The sequence below is a fragment of the Manacus candei genome, unplaced genomic scaffold, assembly GCF_025592945.1.
Source record: "Manacus candei isolate 608988 ecotype Guabito, Panama unplaced genomic scaffold, ASM2559294v1 h1tg000051l, whole genome shotgun sequence".
Classification (NCBI taxonomy): Eukaryota; Metazoa; Chordata; class Aves; order Passeriformes; family Pipridae; genus Manacus; species Manacus candei.
The window spans coordinates 4141659-4165167 of record NW_026138099.1 but is presented as its reverse complement, the minus strand read 5'-3'; the positions used below and the strand labels follow the sequence as shown (position 1 = coordinate 4165167).

The window sequence follows — 23509 nt, the reverse complement described above, 5'->3', positions numbered from 1 at the left end:
CAAAGACGGTATGAGGTGAATCCTACCATCAGAGCAATGTCTGGAGTAGGATAATGCATACAACAACTGAATGGGGCAATTTTCACTTCAAACAATTCTACAGTTTTCCCATCAATTTTGCAAACTAAGTAAAGAGTCTTGAAATCAACAGATCATTCAAAAGGCCCAAAAGACTGGTACAGTTTCTAAGAAAGGAAGATGTTACCAAGTAAGGACCAAGGACTCAAAGCAGATTGTGAAAGTACTTTATTTCACTGTGAGAATGGGAAAGAAAAACAATGGGCCAGGCAAAACCCAAGAACTTGTGATTTCCTTCCCAGAGACTAAAAGAAACTTCAGTAGAAATATACTGGGCTCTCCAAATGCATTGTACTCTATGTACTATGTTTCTGAGTTGAAAGCACAGACTTTTCCTAAAAAGACCAAACCAATGAAGAGAAAGAAATGATCAACTGCTTCCTACAGTCCAAAGGCTAAAGACTGAGCATGGGTTTACTTTTACCTTGGAAGACTCTCTTCACTTCAGTGAATACCTCTTCCTCCTTTCTTGCTCTTTCTCTTTAGCATGGACTAAGATGGCCTTCAAATCTAAACAATATTGAAATTTTTGTAAAGCCTCTCAGCAGATTCAGATTTCTAAAAAATACCAAAAATTAAACCTTGCCAACCAATTGGACATTCACTTTCTGATGTATAAAGTTACTTGTGAGATGAAAACTGTCTTTGCTACTGGATACAACTACTGCTCTAGTAACAGTGACTTACTTATGCTGAAAATTACTTTAGATATTGGAAGTTACTGCTAACCTCTACCTGGTCACTGCAATGAGTTAATCTAAATTCTCTCATATAACTGTTTTAAATAGCTTGATGTTAAGTAAAACTCCAAAATGTTTGCCAAAACACTTTAACCCATCCCAAAGATCAGTGCTCTTAGACATTAAAGTCTGGAAGGTATCTTCTATTTTTTTCTTTATGAGAAATATGAATGTCAGAAATTAAGTGAACATGGATTTATTTTGTTTCTGTATACATAATTAGATGAAAACAGTAAACTTTTAAATTTAGATCAAAACTTCGTAGCTCTATTTCTATCAGAATTTTGTGAAAAAGTCAGTACACAGATAGACACCTGCAGTCTATTTTATTCTCTCCCAATTAATTAGAAAACTTAAGAGTTTAAGTACAATCCACAGTTTGCACGAAATTCAGCACTGATTTGATACTGTAATTGCTGTCTTCTCCCTTTTATGCCTATTCTCCCAGTTTCTCTTTTCTTCCACCCCTGTTCGCAGTGTATAATAAAGCTTATCTGATATTTAAAGGATAAAATGATTCATTTCACCATTTCTAAAAAAACAGTGCAATAGTCGTACTAGAAGTATCCCCTTCTGAAACTCAATGAGTCTTTACCACAAGACTTAGTTAGAAAAGTCAAAATGGACAAATTTCTATATACATCTGGTATAACTAAAAGACAGGAAAGTTGAACACACATTGGTAGACCAAAGATTTTTAAGGTTGCTTTTAGATTTCCAAACATTTTCATATAAAACAATCAATAAAAATTGAAGTTTATCCCCTTCACATGCACCCCTATTCCCTTCCCCATTATCACCGGCCTTCTGTCAATAGTAATGTTAACATTATACTCCCATTCCTTCACCCCTCCCCAATTGCACATTAAGACATGGACTTAAAAGAACAACATAATGTTTCAAGTATGCTTCATGCCAATCATCAATAAGAGTCATAACATTACTGAAAAAGTACACTTATTCTTTGGAAGCCTAAGAAGGACTTCCTGCGGAGTGTGATCAAACAACATCTTAAATAAGAAAAAAGCCCCCCAGCCAATACATATCGTGCCCTTTCAAAAAGAGTAAAGTGTAAAATTTTCTTTGGACTTAAAGAAACAGTATTAAGATTTACTATCTGAATAAGAAATAACCCCAATAGTTTTTCAGTGCTGCACAAACTGTGCACATGAAACAGTAAGTCATAAAGCTACTACTGTTCAGCTCTACACATAGAGACTACATGTGGCATATAAGCATACACGACATACTGGCCTGTCCAGTAACAAGATACATTTTTTAGGCTGGTAAACTTGAATAAACCTTTGCATCCAGAAGTATTTTTTAATTCTTTCCTCTTTTCTTTTAGGAATTTGCATTTCTAATAGAATGGTGATGATTCCATCAAGAAACCATCAGCAATATGAGAGCATGAAGCATTGATGTGAAACTGAGTACATATCCTCTCATTTGATCACGCATGAACAAAGATCCTGATTTTAAGAAATAATAGATGCTATGAAAGAATACTCATTTTTATAGACAAGAAGTTCTTCTGGAAACACAAGCAAGTTATTGAACAGATACCAAAATCTGGGAAGTGTAAAAAGCATATATGCGCGCGCGTGTGTATATATATACACATATATATATACAGGTGCAGTATATATGTATATATAAACACACACATACAGACAATATCATAGATGTATTTATTCCAACATGTAACTGTATAACAACATATTTATTTTAAAATAAAAGGTTTTAATTTAGCAGTTTTAGAAACCAAACAAAACCAGAAAAAAATCCCCAAAACAAACTAAGTAGACCATATAATATATGGGCAAACAAAAATGTTACGCAAAGAGTTTTATGGTAGAAGTGAGTCACGCACTGGCAGCAGAAGAGTGTTGAAATTCATAGTAATAAATAGCTCCAAATTAAGAATTTTCTACAACATCTTCTTTAAGGACAGGACCAGTATATTCTCTTATGACGATCCTGCAGAACACCTTCACTCTAATATATATCTAATTTTGTAACATTACAACAGATACAAGAATGTAGACTGCAAAAGTTGCCAGATTCATGACAGTATACATAACATTTTTTGTTAAAAATCCTATTGGTTTATTCACTGAGGCTAGACGGCAAGTCATATGATACTATTTGGTGCATTTTTTTACCATGGTCAAGATTAATAAGTGGACAGAATGAAGGAGCTGTGGTCCAACTTGCTCTGGTCCAACTCACTGTGGCAGACAGGAAACGAAATATACAACCACTGTTTGGTCACTAAGTTTGTATCTTGTTTCCTGGAACTGCAGAGGTGGAATCAAGACCTGTAGTGTTTTAATTGATAGTGAAAGATAGCCAGAAGTGGCATTTTAACATGAATAAGGTTACTAGGCTTGTGAAAGTACTGCATCAAAAGAGCACACATAGGATCTCACTACTTGCAACATCTGGTAGCGTCACTCAATGACTCATGGACTTTAGGATACATGTATGCAGTAATAAATAGATCAGTTATGTAATAAGGCAGTGTGTTGAACATGCATTCATCTTGTGGACTTGAACACCACAGAGAGAGATACATGATATCATACACATTCATTAAGAACAAGTATTTTTGTTTGTTTTTCTGTGTTTGTTTTTCAAGGCTATCCAGGTAAACTCTTCCAGAGCATTTTCTTCTTGAGAAAGAGTGGTCCTCTAAGTCTGGTCACTTTTCCTCTCCCTTATCAAGAGATGATGACTGTCTTTAAGGAAAAATAAAAGCTGCAGAGGATTGCCTAGTTTTTTTTCCCCTCTGTTTTGGTTGCATCATTCTACATATGTCATTTAAAGAGCAGTATTTGATGCAGCCAGATGCTGAATCCTCAGGAGGTTCCAGACATTTCCAGGTAACTCTGTAGTTTACGGACTGTGGTTTTGTCCAGTGAACAAAGATCAAAGTCAAAGGTTGTATTTGTGATGTGAAAATGTCCAGTTTCTTCAATAAGATTTACTATCTGAAACAAAAGAAAAGATGCAGTTGAAAATTCCAGTCTTACATGCCTACTGAACATATTAACATGCCACCAAGTATCATGAAAGGCCTCAAACGAGCCCAATTGCCCCAATACTTGCACATTAAACCACTAACCCTTCCTTTCTAACACGCACTATTGTCCAAACTACAGTATCTCAATTGGTCGGGTTTTTTTTTAAATCATCATCGACCATAATGTCAAACATTTACTGTGTGCATAGCTGCTAAGCAGGTTACATTAGGAAATAATTGGCATGAGCCTTTCTGCAAGCAAGGGAAAGAAATAAATTCTTCCAGAGTCTACTCCATATCAAACAAAAAATACATCTAAGAGCTCTCACATGAACTGTTAGTTCATGTACTAGCAGTTATTTCTTGAGTAACAGACTTAAATGTAATTTTTTAGCTAGATCAATCCTGAAAAGACTCCTAGCAATGGCATAACTTCACTTCTTCTTGTGACTATTTAATCTATAATCATAAGTTTCATTAGAACAGGAAACAGAAGAGCTGTTTGGAGTTCTTGAAAAGAATGGAGACTAAAACATCTCTCCTATAAGCAAAGGCTCACAGAGCTGCGACTCTTCAGTCTGGAGAAGAGAAGGCTCAGAGCAGATTTTGTCAGTGTGTACAAATACCTAAAGGGAGAGTGTAAAGAATACAGAGCCAGGTTCCTTCCAGTGGTACACAGTGACAGGACCTGGGCCAGTGGACACCAACTGAAGCACAGGAGGTTCCTTCTGAACAGGTGACACCTTTTTCCTGTGAGGGTGACCAAGCACTGGTACAGGTTGTCTAGGGCAGTTGTGGGGTCTCCATCCTTGGAGATATTCCAAAGTCATATGACATAGTCCTGGGTAGCTGGCTCTACATGTCCCTGTGACCTCCAGAGATCCCTTCTAACCTCAACCATTCTATGATTCTGTGAAATCCACAGTACATATCTAACTTGTGTCTTTCTCTAGTAACATTTTTAGTCTCTGAATTGTAGTCTACATTTTTAAAGAATCATCATACTCATACTGAATTGCTGTAAAAAGTAACTCCAGATATGTTAAGCTCTAGGATGTCCACCTACCTAGGAAAAAAACAATAAGCATCTTGAAAAGCCAAAGCATTATTTGTCAGAGAGGACTATCACAGTGCCAACACACTACAGCTATGAATGAGCCCAAGAGAGCAAATCAAAAGGCAGCCCATCCTGAAGTGGGCCTCTGGGTAGTGTCATGGACTAACACAACATTGCTGCTCTTCTCAGTCTTTCCGACCATCCCTTGTGCAGTGTTCAGGTTGGACTCAATGTCCTGTTTGAAACCTTCAACTTGAAACCCATTTAGTTCTTGGGCTTCCACATATACCTCCACCGAAACACTACTACATTCCTTAATTGTTTTGAGCTTTGTTACTGTGACAGTAATTCCTTTTCCACAGCTGGAGGAGATACAGATGTATGCACGTTATGTCTTACAGAGTATACCTTAAAACGACAAATCTGGTAGGGTTACACTAACTTGACAAAGAACAATGAATTTAAACTAAATATTCTGTAATTTTCCATTCTGCATTTCATTATATAAATAGGTATTTTTTCTTCTCAGAGCACAAAAGTAAAGACTATGTTGATGATAAATAAAATAACTTCATGTGTATTGTCAGGCATGGAATGACCCGGCCCAGGATAGATTAAACAGAACGGAAATAAGACAAACTAATAAAAGGAAAATGCCTATTACAGTAAAAATCTCCCTTTTCAACCACCTTCTATTTTTCCAAGTTGGAAGAATAAAAATAAAATCTGTTTAATTTGGTTTGCAGCTGTCCAAAATTCTGCGTTTATTAACACTCCATTTAAATCTGTGCCTCTTGTTTGCAATTTTTTTCCATATGGGAATTTTTAATCTAAAATGACCAGCTTTATTTGTCCACTTATTGATTCCCAGATTCTTGTAACACTTTTCCACCTCCTACTGTTCTGCAATTGATGTCAGAGAAAAAAAAAATCAAATGAGACAGAATTGACTGTTAGCAGAAGAAAACTTTGATATGTATTGTCATTTTCATTTCTGGCACTCTCTTGAGCCTCATCTAAGAGGGAAGCTAAGGTAAGGAGTCAATCCAACCTCCTTTCGTAAAATTTGGAATCTAATCTCAGGCTTGGTCTCTGAATATCAACTGTGTGACAAATAAATGGCTGCACAAGAAGTCTACAGAAACTGAGGCCAGGAAGATTTAGCTATTTTGAATAATTCTAACACTTCCTTGTGTTACTGTGGAAGAACACCACCCCTCACAACCCCCACTGCAATATACCTGATTTTAGAAATATAGATTACACAAAAGTGCTAGCATATGTATTTTTAAGCTGCACTGCATATTTTAAGAAATGGATAAGGACTTTTACTGATTAAGTTCTGCTTTGGGCTTTTAAGCTCTAGGTCAAGGGAAATATAAACATTTTAAACATATCCCTCATTCCAGCCCTCAAGAAATACAGTCACTATGTCTGGGCACCTGGTAAATTAGACCGAAAGGAACCCGAAAGGTTTTAATGGATGTACCAACATGTATCAAGATAAACCCAGAGTGCTCAATGAAAAACACTTGCCTGTGTGCCAGTCAATGAGGAATTCATGACTTACAGTATTAGCATACGCATCCTTGTGCTATTGAGAAATATTTCAAAAAGAATAAAAGGTTGAGACTAGTTGCTAGGAAGTCTGACAGTTCTAACATTAAAAACACAGCATTAAAATGTTTTATTTGGAGAGCTCAGGCTGCAAAGAACAAAAATATCTCATTTGTTACTGCTGTAGTAAGCTTTGCTTTTCTGCTGTAGATTACATCTCTGTTTACCTAATGTCTCTCCAGCTCAGTTTCATCATTATCCATCATAGTATAACTATTTATCAGCCTTTAAACAAGAAAATGAGTGTGTTTATATAAGGAAGCCAAAGTGCAACTAATGACATAGTCATTTTTCAATTTATGGAGAGGTTTAGGCCATGTGATAGTTTCCAGACCCCCAAGTTGCCCCTGGTAGAAAATTCTCAGAAGATAGTTGCCATCTGAAGTTAAGCACCTTGTGGACATAAGCAATGTAATTTTCAGCCATGCTGTGTACTCTCAATTTCTTCCTTATGTCTGTGCTGCTTAGTGCACAGGGTTCCAGATTTTTCACGAGCTGAAGATATGACTTCTGATGCTTTAAAATAAGAGGCAAAGTCTTACCAAAAATGTTGTTGCATTTCACAGGGTCACATTAACATTATCTGCACTGAAGTTGCAGTTAGGAACACAGCTTTAGTCAGTCAAATTTGAATATATTAGACATGCAGCATTAATATTTGGTGGCAGACTCAATTATCCTATTAACTTAAAAATCACGAAGTTAAAAAAAAGCCTAGCCACTATAAATTCCAATGTCTCTTTACAGTGAAAGAGGTGGGAGAGATCTTTGTTTTTAAAATGTAACTTCAGACCAGTTTCTGTCTTGCCATGGTCCAACAGTCATATAGAAATTGCTCAGGTAATTTTCACAGGATTAATTCCTTGGTCAAATATTCTTTTTCAGGTCTTCTCCCTCTCAGGCAATTCTTATATATCTGTAAGTAGTATTTTATATCAGAATTATTTTGCTATAATTCTAGGCACTTGCAGCACAGTATCACATCTCTCCTTGCCTTCTCCCTTTCTCAGTTTCCTTTAACAAAGTGTCTCAAAGAAAAATGCCTCTCTTGGAAGAAAGCCACATTCTCAAACAGATCCATTTTTCTCATTTCCAATTTGGCTGCATTCCTGTGTGTTATCATGCCTATGGACTTAACAACTGAGATTGCAAAAAACAACAACAACAAAAAAAGCCCTTTTCATGTCCCACAGCGTAAGTTTCAAAAGCCTGTGCTTTTTACATTATCAATGCCTTCATTGTTCTTTTGCAAGTCCTTTCTCTAAAAATTCTTTCGAAGCCTGTGGGTAGCAGACTTTGATATGTGCAAAAGACAATTACCTGCCCTAACATAAACTAGAGAGATGACAACCACCATTCAGTAACACACAACTCCACCACCACCACCTTTAACACTCTTGCAGCTGTCTACAATTTTCTGTTGCATATTTTTGCACTTGATCCCTCTTCTTATGCAGTAACCACCATCCCTTTCTGCAGTTTTGCCCCTTGCTCTCCTGATCTTTGTACTTCCTATAGTCTCTCCTTGACCTTTATACTTCCTGTAGTCTCTATATACTTGTATTTCTCAATCTAGAAGTTTCACATTCATTCCTAAAAACTTTCTCAGCTCTGTACCTTTTTAATTTCTGTGCACCCTGGAAGTATTTTACATTAACTACATAGCTGCAAAGCAGTAAAGACATTTAAGATGGGATGACAGTTAATTTGCAATGCAAAGAAGAACTGATTTTCTGCAAGTTATCTATTCAGTATTGTGAAGATATTTCTGTAAACTGATAAAATCATAGGAATTATTGAATTAAGGGATTAAAGGTTTTAAAACTAAGTTGTATTTTGTTTTATAGCAGCATAGACCATTTGCTAGTGCAGACTGGCTAACAGATAACTGGTAACTTGGCTCTTCCACTCAGTTCTGTAGGTCTCTGTAGCCATTATCAGCTGTTGCTACAGAACTGAACTACTGTTGCAACCTGCAGTCTGGTCATAAATCCAGCTTTACTGGGGCTGTATTGACAGCCTGCATATGCTCTAAACCAAGGGAAACAATCTGCAAGAACAACTCCCCCCAAGAAACAAGGCAACACCAATTCTACATGAAACTTTCTTAATCTGAGTAATAATATATAAGTAATCATAGATTACAGTATTAAAATTACTCACTCTTAATGCATTAAAATGCCTCACTCTTAATGCAAGTTTTGAGGCAGAGTTGGTGAAAGAATCCTTTTTCCGGTTTCATAAATACTCTCAAGAAGAAAAAAAAAAGGTCTATTTTAAAATGCCCAAGAATATACTGCTCTTTTTAATTTTCATCTTTTCCTTTAGCTGCTCCAGGCTTATCCTGTCCGAATTTTAAAAGCTCCAAGGATGGAGCACAGCCTCTCCAGGACTCTCTATTCCACTTTTAGGCTTACCTAACGTGGGAAAAAAAAAAGGTTTCTTGCTTGTTTTTATATTCGCTTTGCATAAAAGATTTTGCAGTTGATTTTCTTTTTCAAAGTTTCACATGAAGCTGACAAAGCAGCCCCAGTGAAAGCTTGGTTTATGGTTGAGCTGCACAGGCTGGGACAGTTGTTCAGTTCTGTACCGACAGCTGGTAACAGTGTAATACTAGCTACAGAGGCCTGCCAGAAGCAACGCCATTTTTAAGAATTATGAATAACGTGAAGTGGATCGAGTGTTGCAATTGCTACCTTTTAGCCTCATGCACAATAATTTCCCAATGTAGATAAACATTTGACTCTGCCACCGTTCTGAACGCATGCTTTGGTTCCCTTGGAAACTTGGGAGTCAACAGTAGATTAAATATGAAGGATAACCAATATGCATCACAGTGTGTTGTAACACAAAATATGACAAAGTTATTGGAATTCATCTTTAATTAAGAATATCCTTAACCAAGGTCTTCCTTTTCACTGACCTCTCAACAGTTTTCACATCTTTACTCACAATATTGAGCCTGAACTAATAAACAGATTAGTGGTGGGACTTGCGAAATACTGTTACCACACTCTGCTGAGAAATTTGACATGTGATTGCAATCATTTAGAAGTGGTAAAAATTTCCCTCTTTACAACATCTCCACAACTGGCACATAATTGTGCTAAACATAATAAAACCATCTGTGCTACAATTACATCTGCTTTGTTCACAGTGCTTATTCTTCACAATCTGTAATCCAATAGTACCTGACAATGGCACCCAAAACCAAGAATAGTTCTTACTATTGGATAACCTTTCAATACATTTTGAGCCTTTTAGGTTTCTACATTTTCATATTTTACTTGTTCCGTGACTTCAGAAGATTCACTGAATATATTATGCCCTTCCTTAAAGTGGATTAGACTTTGAATTCCATGTTTTCTGCCTGCCATATTAAAAACCACTTTAACAGTTTCTGAGAAAAGGCTGGTCATTTTCAGGAAAAAAGCAACAAGATTTTTACCAAGTCACAGCTGTATCCATTCTCCCATCCTGTTTTAATAATTATTAACACGGTATGCTAAGAAACATAACAATGAATTGGTGAAAAATTTAGCTCAGACAGGCATTTTTTTAAAATTTGTTTTTTAGTGTGAATTTAAAGTATGTGTAAGCTTCTATGGATTATACAGGCTTGAAGGCTATTAAACCTGATAACAGAGTTTTAGATGAAGGCAAAAAAAAATAGATGTGACTTTATTATTTCAATGAGCATGCTGTGATATCGCATGAGAGTGCTCCTCACCTGCTGCAGTACATGTCTCTCTCTCAATGTCATTAATCTTCTGTGGAGCTCTACCAGTTCATCGAGATATGCCTAGAAACAAATCCCCCCCATAAACAACTTGTTAATTAAGTCACAGCTATGTATTTCACAAACTTCAGATGTCTTCAAAACCAATACAAGTGGAGATGTTATTTTCAATCTTAGAATGTCAGAATACCCTGAGTTGGACAGGACTCACAAGGATCATCGAGTCCAACTCCTGGCCCTGCACAGAACCATCCCCAAGAGTCACACCATGTGCCTGAGAGTATCATCCAAATGCCTCTTGAACTCTGGCAGGCTTGGTGCTGTGACCACTTCCCTGGGGAGCCTGTTCCAGTGCCCAACAACCTTCTGGGTGAAGAACCTTTTCCTAACATCCAATCTAAACTTCTCCTGAAACAGCTTCAGGTCACATTCCCTCAGATCCTGTCACTGGTCACCAAAGAGATCAGTGCCTGCCCCTCCGCTTCCCCTTGTAAGGAAGCTGTAGATTGAGATGGGGTCTCCCCTCAGCCTGTTCTCCAGGCTGAATAAGTCAAGTGACCTCAGCCACTCCTCATTTGGTTTCCCCTCAAAGCCCTTCACCATCTTCACTGCCCTCCTTTGGACGCTTTCTAATAGCTTTAGATCCTTCTTGTATTGTGGCACCCAAAACTGCAAAAAGGACCTGAAGTAAGACCAAGCTCTTCTTTGAGCTGTATTTTCTTATTTAGAAGTCTGGTTTTCTCTAGCTTAATGCAACCCAAGTACAAGTTCTTGTGGTTTTTTGATAAAAAACCTGACAAAAATCAGATGGTCATTTACTGTAGAAGATAATATATATATATATATCTGTACTGCGCCAAAAGGCATCAAAAGACTGCGGATGCCAAAACAGTATCTTTGAAATATCTCCCACCTTGTGATGTAAGAACAAAACCCAAATCACAATGAAATCCCTCGTTCTCTCTAAAGCTATGTAATTATTTCTTTTGTGTCAACAGGAAGATATAAGGGGAGAGGGATTAAGCAAGATTAATTAAATGGTAAATTCCACTGCTTCCTTAATGGAATGTCAAACACATCCCACCTCTCCACCCAATTATCAACTTTCTCCTTCAGCCTGAGCCATCAAAAAACTTTTTTTTGCTTTTAAGGAGAAAGAGATATGGCATTCAACTTAAAAATTCTAAAAGCATATGGATCAGAGCACTAAAAATCTAGTTGCAGATACTGCAACTTTCATCTCTTTCGTTGTGTTATCGCTAAGTCTTCACTAATACCAGTAAAATACAAACCTTCAGAGGAACTTGTCCACAGTGGGCAATTGTGTTATGTTCACTCATATAAAGACTTAGAGCTCTTGCCCACAGCCAGCTGACATGTTTTTAAACAAAACTGTCTTGCTCAGTGTTAAATTAACAGTTGCTTCATATCATTCTAGTTAACATGCTAAAACTGTTTTTGCCACTTCCTAATGCACAGCCTTCAGAAAGGATTCTGGAAAATACATAGTTGGTTTTTTGTTTTTTCGTAGTTGATTGATATATTGGCTAGGAATATGTCTGTGAATTCTCATCTACAAAAATTATCACTTCCTCTGTGAAGCACAGTACAAACTTATCGGGGAGAGTAGATAAAATAAATAATAGATAGTAGATTCCCAACTGGTGACATCTGCCAAACCACATGTACTGAAAAGAAGGAAAAAAAATTCAAAATATGACAGAAGAAGAAAGAATTGCAGAAAAAAAATGGAGGGAAAGATCTGCACCTAAAAGAACACAAAGTCAAGATGTACTTAGGTTTTCATTCTCTAACAAAGATTGGTGTCTAGTAAATGCATTAGTATCATATTCTGAAGCAGTTTATTGTTATCTCTTATTTACCTTATCACAATCCCCATTCTTTATTTGTTTGTCAGGTTTGTTTTGCTTTATTGGACTTTTCACTTCTAAAATCTGGAAAAGAATGAAAATCCCGTAAAAATTAAATGCATTATTGGATACAATTACAAATGGAAAATTCTGCTATTGGTTAATAATACAAACTCAAAACTGAGTTCTTCATTCTTTAATCCATATAAACTACTCATATTTTTCAGAATAAAAAGTAACTTACAGCAGAAAACGATGAGCTGTTGGAACAAAGTGGCAGTGATATTGTTAATCCTTAAAAGAATTAATTTTATTAAGCCTTCATTAAGGAAGGCTTCCATTAATTTCACTTAAAGCCTTCCTAACACTTTTTTTTTTATCCTTTTCATGCTGGTAGGATAAGAGTATTTTGCAGATACAAAATGATGCTGAGAGTCTTCCCAGTGCTTTCGAAATATCACACGAGCAGTGTACTTTTCCTGTTTTTTTCTCCAATGCTATCTCTTTTCTTTCACAATAGAGTTTGAAACAATCTTTGAAATGATCACGAGTTGTAACTGAAAAAGAAAGTGATTGAGAGCAATTTCTTTTGCACTTACATAGTACCCTTCCTTCAATGCCATTCAAACCCATTTACTATCACACATACAAATCTAGAATATTTCATTTGCTAGTGAACCACAGTCAAGAAGAGTATATCAATAAGCAGCAAGACACCATGCTTAATAGGACTAAAGGGAGGAATATTTTGGGGGAAAAGAACTGTTGATTGTTCTTCCATTTTTTCCACACAGAACACATTTTTTGAAGTTAAAAATAAAAAAACACCATGTCATTCCTCACCTGGAATATAACTAGTTCTTCTGAAGAACATCAAAGAAAACTAAATAATCACAGATGATGGGAGATTATGTTTCACATTTCATTGTGAGACTAACATCACTAGCATGATTAACTCGAAATCCACACTAAACAGTCATAACACAGAATAAAACGCAGAATTAAAACAAGGAAATAAGCCTGTAAAAAACAAGTCTTCTACAAGCCTGTAAAAAACAAGCCTCATTGACAATTTTCCCAAGTCTCTCTCTCATTTCTACTTCCCTTGGTAAAAATGACTAAATTACATATATGCTTCCCGGGTGACCAGCATCATAAGAATTACAGCAGGCAGGCAGCTATTTCCCCATAGAGAGAGTGTGACTGCAGATCTGAGTTAATCTTACATAAAGAGTTATTTAGCCAAGAGTGATCAGAAATCAAAACTTACATTTTTAAAGAAAAATCCCAGTTCTTCTATTCAACACCCCCCTGGGGTTACTGCTGTTTAGGCCAGTGAATGAAAAGTCTTGTTTTTAAAAAAAAAACCCAGACCTCTAGTCATGAATCCAGTAACTGTTAGATGCTTTTATTGTTTTTAGAGGAAGAAAATTCTTGGTTTCAAATAGAACCCTAGCAAGAACATAGTATATTTGAAAAAGTTGCTTCCTTACAGTGCTCTAGATGTGTAGTTTGAAATCTAATATCTTAAGCACTCTTGTTTAGATGAGATACAGTACTAATCACATCTGAGGAAGCTTATACAAATACTAATTCTATCTTAGCTCTTTGGTTCTATGAATGAACTTAGTCAACAAAAGTTGACTAAGCATCATAATTTCATCAGTAAAACCCATCATCCTGGTAAGTAGCATTACACTATCAAGCAGAGGGTTAAAATGTGGCTAAAATGGTCCATACAACTTGAATTCTCACAATGACTCCCTAAATTTCTGATTTTCATCTTATTTACAAAATTCAGCCTAAGTATAGAAATGGAAGAAGGTATGTAACATTCAGTTTTGGCTGGCACACAGCTGTTGTTCAGTGTGTCTAAATGCGCAGGTAGACCTTCTCTTATATCACCAAAAGGCAAAGGAACATGAAAGATATAACTGAGTGGGCTGCCAATATTGAGACTTATAATCACTTAACAATTACATTGCCTCTGTAGAAGTTAGTCTTCATTAAACAACAAGTCACAGATAAGTGTTTTATTTTTCTTGTGTTTATGAGCCCAGTACATGAAATATTCTTCATCCTTATAGTTAGCTTTTTATTTTACCCCAAAAGACTCTCTCAAAAACTTGTAAGTTCTGTACAGATAACTTAGAAAAGTCTACAATGTTTCTGGTAGATAATAATATTATTTTCTGGACAATGGAATCACCTTCTTTCTTTGCACAAAGTACTTCCTAGCTTTTTTTTCTTTTTTTCTACAGTGTATTTAAACTTAAATAACACGAATAATAATATTTGGGTTTGCTCTATAGCTTGTATTGGAAATCTTAATAGAAAAACAAGGACAAGTAAATAATATCTGCCAGATAATTAAAGCAGTTAATCAAAGAAATATAGAAAAGTCTCATCCATGAAACTCACCATCTAAATCACAAACTTTTGCTAATACAGGTAGACACTATTCTAACTATATCAAAACTGTAAGCAGCCATTTATTGCCAGTAAGTGTCATAACTGCTTTGTGTACGATATAACTGACACTGGGAATGTATTATCGCTTGTAACTTGTATTTTATTTTATAAAAAATGTAAGCTTTTATGTTTAATTTTTATATTTAGAGAGCCTTACTTTATGGTGGCTGAGGGCGAGGCAGCATCCCAGAAGCATTTTGTAACTCTAGGTAATTTGATTCTTTTCTTTGAAAAACAGAACTACCTTATGTTCCTACCTCAAAATAACTGTTAGCTCTTACAAATCTGGAACAAGTACTCTAGTGTGAAGTAAAAACTATTGTGTCTGCTAATGGAGTAAAAAATATTGTATCTCCTAGATAAGCACTGGTGGGGGAGAGGGCATGAGACGAACGAATAAACTCCTGAGTTTGATGTGAACTGTGTCTACTGCTAATACAAACCCCAACTGTATTTTTGAATTCTGACTTTACCTGGCTGTTGTTGGTTTTCAGTAAAGGTGGTGCTGGTTCATGACGTAGCGGTGAGGAAGCTGAACTGCTATCACTGTCACTGCCATCACTCAGACTAACCCTATGAAAAAGAAGAGCCAAAGTATTACACCTGCAGACAAAGGGCTGTCAATAGGGTGAACCAAGCTTGTATTTTGAGGTATGGACTTAAAATGACCAATCTCTTGCTAAGCAAGCCATCAAGGTCACATGGAAGACAGGCATCTGAGCAGGGCTGCACTCTGGAAAAAGCTCGGTGTAGCACAAAGAAGGAGGCTGCCTGCCTGCACTTGTTGAGATGAAGTGTCCAGTTAACACAGCAGCCAATGTTACAAAAATGGATGAACAGCTACAGCATTATACTGCTGCTCCCAACAGAGTGAGTCCCTATCTCAGTTCACAGCCATGTGGAGGAAGGAAAGTGGTTTTTAGAGATACCCTTCTGCTCCTCTAAAAGTTTTATGAACAGCTGTGCTTCCCACTTGAACAAGTGTTTTACTGAGAAGTTCCTTGTTTATTGTCATAAGTAACACATTTTTTCCTGGCTAAAATTTAAAATCTTAGCATCTCAGGAGAGGCCACATGAAAAAGCCCAGCTCCTCATCAGTTTCACCCTTCATTTACTTAGGAACAATAGACAATACTTTTTCGATGAGGGAGAAGGAGTTATTTGGGATAAAAAGAAGTTAGAGAAACATAAGCCTTAAGATTTCATTTAAAAACTGAAACAAAATCTCCACACATGGAGACAAGTTGAGCTTGAAACAATCCTTTACACAATCACTGACACAACAAGTTCTCAAACTGCTAGTCATCTTGGTCTTTTGCTCCTTGATTCCATGTGCTACCGTACACCAGGGAAGCAGCTGACATTTATTAACGCTTTCCTATTACCTTCCCATTTAAACAGTAGCTGACACTGGCACTCAGGTGCTATGCACTAACAGCAAAACCCTCTGAATCAGATAAAGAACCTAATATGAAAAGTGTTTAAGAGACCGTTTCAGGCTTTCCATAACCTTCAACACCATTTGGATGGAGCTTCAAGCTACCCGAAGAACAGATAACTTCTGGAAAGCCTTCTGAAGGTTGCAGCAAGGATGCAAAAGCTTTTTTAAAAAAATTAATTTCTGTGACAGATGCTTGTTTTACCTTCTGATGCACTTTTATTCATTATCTACTGCATGCAGCATAGAAATTACTTGAAATTCAAATTTCATTGATTCTGATTCAATTTAACAACCTAATCTAAAACTAGTAAGCAGAGAGGTCTTGAAAATGAGACTTTGTACAGAATAGTTTATCCAAAAACTGAAGGACTTAATTTTCTCTAATTTATGCCAGAAAGTAATGATGACTTCTCCCTTCAAGTCACAATCACATGAAATCCAGTAAAGTCAAATAAGGATCACTGTAACCATATTGAGTAATACAGAAAGAGTTTGTATCGGGAATGGCTAATTTTGTTAGCTTTTAGAAGCTGCTGCTTTAAAAAAAGTCTAAATTTTCTACACGTTTGCTACTTAGCAGTCTTTGAGAACAGTAGACCTCACTTCATTACTAACAAGCGCTACATGTCTTGGCCACCAGGCTACTTGCAAACACAAGACACTCACCTGCGACTCTTGCTTCCTCCTTGTGTATTTACAGGTTGTTCCAACTCAGAATCATTGTCCTTCTCATCTGCTTCATCTGATTCATCTTCATTATCATCTGAATGTAGATCTTTCATTATAGACCTCAACAGACCTGAAACAACAGAGACAATAAAATACACTATGAAGTTCATTTTGCAGTGTTTTGGGCAATTCACCCAGTTTTGAAAACTACCCTCCCCACACAGTGTTGAGAGGGGAGAGTCTTAAACATTAAGCATATGAAGTGATGCACTGGGGGCTTATGCTGCAGGGAGTTAGCCATGAATCATTTACTCACATGAGCAACTCAGTCAGCTTCAACAGACTTACTCATGACAGTGGAGGGACTCATATGTTCAAGTGTTTGAACAATTTGCTCCCTGGACTGTAGCTAAAGTAAGTAAAATACTGTCATGACAGGAGAAATTGACTTTTACTGTATTATTGCTAGAAGTATGCTACTTTTCCATTGCTGGGGTTTAGTATTTTTTGTTTTGTCTATTATATATGTGAGTAAAGATCTACAGGGGTATATTGATCAGCAGTGGTACATTTGTTAGATTAATTCATGTGTTGAGAAGTTGGATCTAACAAATCATTTTGACTAACTCATACTGGCCAAGGTAGTCTTTGTCTTCTTTATATATTTAGCTTTAACTGTTCCTGTTATTTCAGGATTAATTTCAAGTTGAGTAAGCACTTTGCCTATGTTGATATGTACTAAGTACATTAATCCCACTCGACATCATGTTATCACTTTTCCTGAATTAACAAGAGGTACAAAGCTTGAGTTGCTCACAAAACTGCATTAAACTCAGTTTGGGTTTTGATTTTTACTCTGTTTTGCTGTAAGAGACAGTTACAGAAAGAGGAATATGTTTAATAGATCTGTGAAATGTAAAACTACAGCTGCTTGAAATAAGAATAGAAAAAAGCATATTAGAAGAGGGAAGGAAGCAAGACTGGTGCCACATTTAACTCTAAAGTACTGCTCATCTGAGACACGAAGCAGCAAGTAAAAGCACCAGTGATGGCTATAGGAACAGCAATTACTATTACAGTTGTGTAATTCCTTCAGCCTAAGAAACACAAAGTATTAACATGAACAAGACAAGCCTCCAAGATGAAGCTCTCAACTTCCTATTTGCTTATGGGGAAACTGAGTCAAGAAGTGTCCTCCCTGGTCACTGTCAGCAGAGAAGGCAGATTTGTCAGTCAGTGCCATACTCATGACAGGGACTCATGGAAGGAACAGCTTTATGGACTATTCCAGACCTAGCAAGGTTCAGGTGATAGGCATTTTGACTAGTTTTGTACAAGTGATTTCAAAGCCAATGTTGAGAATGTTTTAGCACTAAGGTTGCACTAGAACTTTTGTAAATTGGCACAGTTTGGGCAGAAAACAGTTTCTCTGTTTTCACACCCTAGGGAAGTAAACCTGATGGTGTTGATAAGCAAACTCCTGGTTAACCAGACATTTGACTAGGTGACAATGGAAGGAGAGCTATATAGAAGTGCTTCTTGTCCATGCACCCACTGCTGATCTGTAGAAGTATAAATTTTTAGGTATTTTCTTTCTAGCATTGGTTGCAATGTCACTGTTAACTTTCTGTCCTTGTGAACAGTTACTTTAAAATTCCATAGCAACCTTTTTAAGGGTCTGAAAAGTTGTTACTTCCTAAAGGGTCAGAATAGTTAAGGAGAAACTGAAAGTTAATTGCTGCCCATTAGTTGCCCTTGGTAAGGAAAAAGAAATATTAGAATAAGCCCCAATGACAGAAGAACTTGGAAGAACCTTAGGTTAGCCCACTGCTTATGCAAAAAGAGGTGAAAAAAGTTCATGCTGTGGTTTTTTGACACTTGAGCGAGTGCCGGAGTCTGAATCAACAGAAAAAGAGAAACAGCCCTAACAAGTAACTTCTAGTTATGGGGAAAAGTATGGCTTTTTACCAGAGCACAACATATGGTGTCAACATGCCAGGGTACACCCAGTATGTCATTCCTTTGATATACAAATGCATGGCCTGGGCAATGAACATGTTTAGTTAACTGGAGTTTCTGGAACTCCCAGAAAGAAGCAGTAATCACTATTTACTGTGGCATGATAGAAAAGATGTATATACCCCTTGCTCTTCAGAGCTGTTCACATCAGAGGACAAATCTCCCCTCTGTTCCAGAGAAGGTATAAAGAACTGAAAGACAACCTGCAATACCTCTTATATATGAACAGAAGAGATGGATGGGACCAGTCTGCTTAGAAGAAAAAACTAAGTCAAAAGGTTTTTGCCCAACATAAGAAAACAGACACAGAAATGGGTATGCAAATTTTTTGTCTTGTAATGGACAGTTCACATCACTAAGGCAGTTTTCATGAGAATGAAAATGGGGTTTCAGAAGTGTATCTCTTTATCCCTAGATAAAAATCAACTGCCTGAAGCCAGTCAACCACAGCTCACTTTAGCTCTTGCTTTCTTTCACGCAGAGTAACACTGCCAGAAAACATTAGATGTTTTTTTGCTAGAAAACATTAGAAAATCAGTACCAGTGACCTACAGAAAGGCAATAGGACAGAGATGCATCATGCATAGATATATTTAAAAACAGTCTGCCTGAAGCACTAATGTATTGTCATAATCTTAAATCAAGTCTACCACTGAGGAATATAAATGGATAAAACAGAAGACAATTTTGTTCAGTCAAAGGCTGCTTTTTTAATGCTCCTTATCCAAACAACAAAACAAAAGCTCATTAAGAATGTATCAGTTGTACAATCTTATAAACCCAGGGAAAGAAGCCAAGCAGGAACTAAGTAGTTTAATAGATCATGTAGAATGAATCTCAACTTATTTACAGAAAACATGCCTTGGCCAGGTCTCCAGGAAGAAAAATGCATTCTTTACTGAGTTCCAAGTAAACTGAAATTATTAGCCAAAAAATGAAAATGCAAACTTAAAGTCTAACCCTCATCCTTCCCTGCCACATATCTAAAGTAAATACTCTATGCTCTTACTTTCCAATGCTATGGGAAGACCACGGCCCTTCAAAGGGGTTGATGTACACAAATTAATGGATTTCCATGGGCTTCCCGTGGCAAGCCACACACTTCCAGAGCTTCAGATAAAGCCAGGTGCCATGATAACGAACTCTGCAGAAGGACAACTCAGAAACAGAAGCTCTTTTGAGTTTACCATCTGTTAAGTGACTGTCATGTATTTAATCCTTAAAAACAAACAATCCTTACGTCCTTTTCTCAGATACCAGTTTCTCCTCTTTTATTTTGCCCTTCGCTACATCTGAAAACAACATGAGAAAAAGATTTAAATCAAAACTGTAGCCAGTTCAGGCAATGAAAGGCAGAAGAAAAGCGGTAATGAGATGCCACCAGTTCTGTTTTTATTAGCCCCTTCATTTCACACATTCCTTTCAATTCTTTTTCCTCTATTGGTACCTTGTTGTCTGCTGTTTTGAGATGGTGTAAAACTGGAACTGGAACTGGAGCTGGAACTGGTAGGACTCGGCTGTTCAGACTTCAAAGGGAAAGAAAAAAGAGAAAATAAATAACATTTTTAGAAACATTTTTTTGCCTAAAACTCTTACTGTTAGTTACTGCCTAAAGCATTTGATCAAGAAAAAAGAACTGTGGAACAGAATAATGCTTAAAATATCTTTATTTCAGGTGTCAGTGAGGTAAACATTGTGAGAATTGCTCTTGCACTCACCATACATACACACTAATATATCATGTTTAGTTCTTTACTAAAGCCTAACAAGAAGTTCTCATTGCCTTGTTTGAAATGCTATAAACCACAAGATTCTAAATGAGTTTATAATAGACCTAAGGCATCTCTGTCCTTGTCATACTGTAGATGCAACATTGTCCAAATTACCAGTGATTGGGTAGAACCAAAAAACAGAAGACCTGAGCAGACCACACTAAATGCCAGAAAATCTCAGACAGTTTTCTTTTCTCTTCCTTAGAAAATAAGTCTTAAGATACGGATTCGAAATAAGCTTTTCTGCTGTTATCAGATTTCTGCTAATCCTAACACTTTCCATATGTATTAAAACCCTATAGATTACAGATTGTAACAGTGATTGAACCAGAAGGATTGCCTTGTTAAAAGAGAAATTATCTAGAATTTACCAGTTGCAAAAAACTAAATTTTTAAAAGAGTTATTGAAATAAGTATATATCATTTAACAAACAGTACTATACATTCTTTTTCAACTGCTGTTTAAAATGTGTACCTTTCTCTCTAAAATTGATGAGAAAGACCTATTGCTTCATCTAAAAATTCTGTATAATTTTTCTCACAGAGGTTATGGTTTATGAGGATAGTATTGAAGAGTCTTGCTTCCTGCTGCCAGGTTGCATGTCTCCATATTCCTTTTTGCTGTTTCTTTGACTCAGCAGCTTGAAGTGTGTGGGTGTTGGTACATACTTGCACACTATTGCAAAATACAACTCTGGTATGTTGGTAGAGGGGATGCTAACAGAGTACATAAAAAAAGAAAAAAGTGGCCATACAGAAAGAATAGTGAAAATCAGATTAGGAAGTAATTGTCTAAACATATACTATTGAAACCTGCTTACACTTTAAATTTCATACAACTGTGATGTGTTGTCCAGGCTAACAAACATTTTGTGACTCTCCTTGCCAGTACAATATCCCTCATGATTAAGACAGAACTAAATTTTTCTCAAAAATGACAGCAATAATATCCAGTCTGTAAAACTCAGTTTTCACACAAACAGGCTATCTAAGTTTAACAGTTGCTTTTTCTCCATAAATCAATCTATTGTTGCCCTTCATAATAGAGCAGGCAGATTTACCACCATTTGTTGCCTTTTCTCACCATGAGAGATGTCTATTTGGGCAATAGAATCCTTGAGAAAAACACCATTAACATCTGCTCTCCTTAAATCAACATCAGCTCCAGTTCTCACAGACACAGAGTCAAAATACAAACTTTACCTGACTGTGTGGGTATATACTACTTGAACACAAGTGAGTTAACACTGTGCAAGGAAACCCAACCCAACCAACATGACTCATTTGTCAGTACCCAGAGATTCTTACGTTGTCCACAGCATCAGACTTTTTTGAAAAACACTGCAGCATCACTCGACGCTGCTACAAAACCCAACTACTTTTGAAAGAAACCTTTTTTTCCTTCCTGAATTTCTGTAAAACCATACAAAATTTTTAGCAGTAATTATAATAATATGAAACAGACTGCAGTGATGAAGAACAGGAGTCAATGCAAACTTAAAAGACATCAGCGAACTAAGTTCAGTCTTCCAGATTCAGGCTATTCTTAAAACATCTGTCAATTTCTGCTTTTTGCAGCAAAATTACTAGCTGAGAACTGGTTTCTGTACATGTCCATTAACTGCATTTTTCCTTTATTAATTTCAACATGAACTTTAATAACTGTAAAATCCATCCCCTTAAAAAATAACAAATACTAAAAGACTATCATCTTTGGCTTAAAATACTTTCAAATGCTGAAACTCTAGGAAGCAAAAATCCCATGGGCACAGAGACTATGTCACTATTAAAACTTCACTACTTTTTTTTGAACTAGTTTACTTGAATTGAAAAAGGGGAAAAGACCTGGTCTCATTCACATGAAAATACCAATGAAATTGCTCTGCATTAGAATTTTCTCTCAATATTAACTAACTGAGTCAACATCACGGGAAGGAATGGATATAAATACATATAAAATTGTAGAATATTTGAGAATTCAAACCACAGAAAGTCCCAATGAAACACATATGATCATCCATACACTTTTAAAAAGGTTCCTAATGACTTTTTAAACAATTTACATTATTCCCTTAAAAAGCTCTGTCTGAAAATTTATTCCAAGAAATACAGATCAGCATAAATATGAAAATTGTTAAGCATCAGAAATGAAACCTACATTTTTTGACTTAGAAATCAGGGTGAGAGTGCAACCAGAGGAAATAGTTGCTTTCAACATAAGAATGAATGTTATTTGTAGGAAAAACTTATAGAAAGAACTACAAATATGCCTTCCATATATGAATATGGATTAGTGCCGACAGCACTAGTTAAGAAAGGCTGTCTTTTTTCACTTAGGCAATGTTTTTTGACAGTTTTACAGGCTCTTATCCCAAGGACTTAGGTATTTATGGCCTTACTCACAGGTTCCTAATCACCGAACAGATTTATTTTTTTTTTATGGGTTGAAATTAGCTAAACGGTGTCCTTCGACAAGAAAAGCTTTAAGATAGTGCCAGCAAAAAGCTTCTCTCATATGGCCTTTTTCTGTTTTACCAGTTTTCTCTTCCTACAGGCAGGCTAATGAGAATTTGGGCCCAAACTGGTCATTAGTGCAATGACCCGATATGATTTATTGCATTCTTAGACAGTCTATTTCATTTTAGTGTTCTCACACCGATGCACAGGAGACAGTGGCTTCTTTATTAGGCCTGATTGAGGGATTCTGTGCTTTGAAACAGTTCAGCAAGAAAAGGAACTTTTCTTTGGCTCAAGTTTTCCCTGAAAAGGTACCGTTTTCACCAGCTCTAAATCACTTGGCTTCTGTAATTTCCAAAGTCTTGTCCGTTTTTACAAGTAGTGCAACAACTCTCTCTTGAGCTGCAAACAAGTTTCAGGCAAACTCATCTGTTTATGATACAGGATATAACAGAGCTGTTTCTGTATTATGTCATGGTTGCCCCGATTTGTACAACTTCTTGGGGCTGTCCTGTGCAGGGCCAGGAGCTGGACTTCGATGATCCTTGCGGA

General features: G+C 36.5%; 1 protein-coding gene across 4 annotated transcripts in view; it reads right to left on the bottom strand.

Moving 5' to 3' along the window:
* Positions 1-262: 262 nt before the first annotated feature.
* MLLT3 (MLLT3 super elongation complex subunit) overlaps positions 263-23509 on the bottom strand; it is a 119706-nt gene continuing 96459 nt past the window's right edge. For all 4 annotated transcript variants that reach the window (XM_051801446.1, XM_051801449.1, XM_051801450.1 and 1 more), the window contains 6 exons: positions 20176-20254; positions 16707-16839; positions 15073-15172; positions 12140-12211; positions 10248-10319; positions 263-3811 (listed from right to left, as the gene is read on the bottom strand). In XM_051801446.1, the coding sequence (XP_051657406.1) occupies positions 3680-3811; positions 10248-10319; positions 12140-12211; positions 15073-15172; positions 16707-16839; positions 20176-20254 (588 nt within the window). In that variant the 3' untranslated portion in view covers positions 263-3679. The remainder of the gene's footprint in view (positions 3812-10247; positions 10320-12139; positions 12212-15072; positions 15173-16706; positions 16840-20175; positions 20255-23509) is intronic.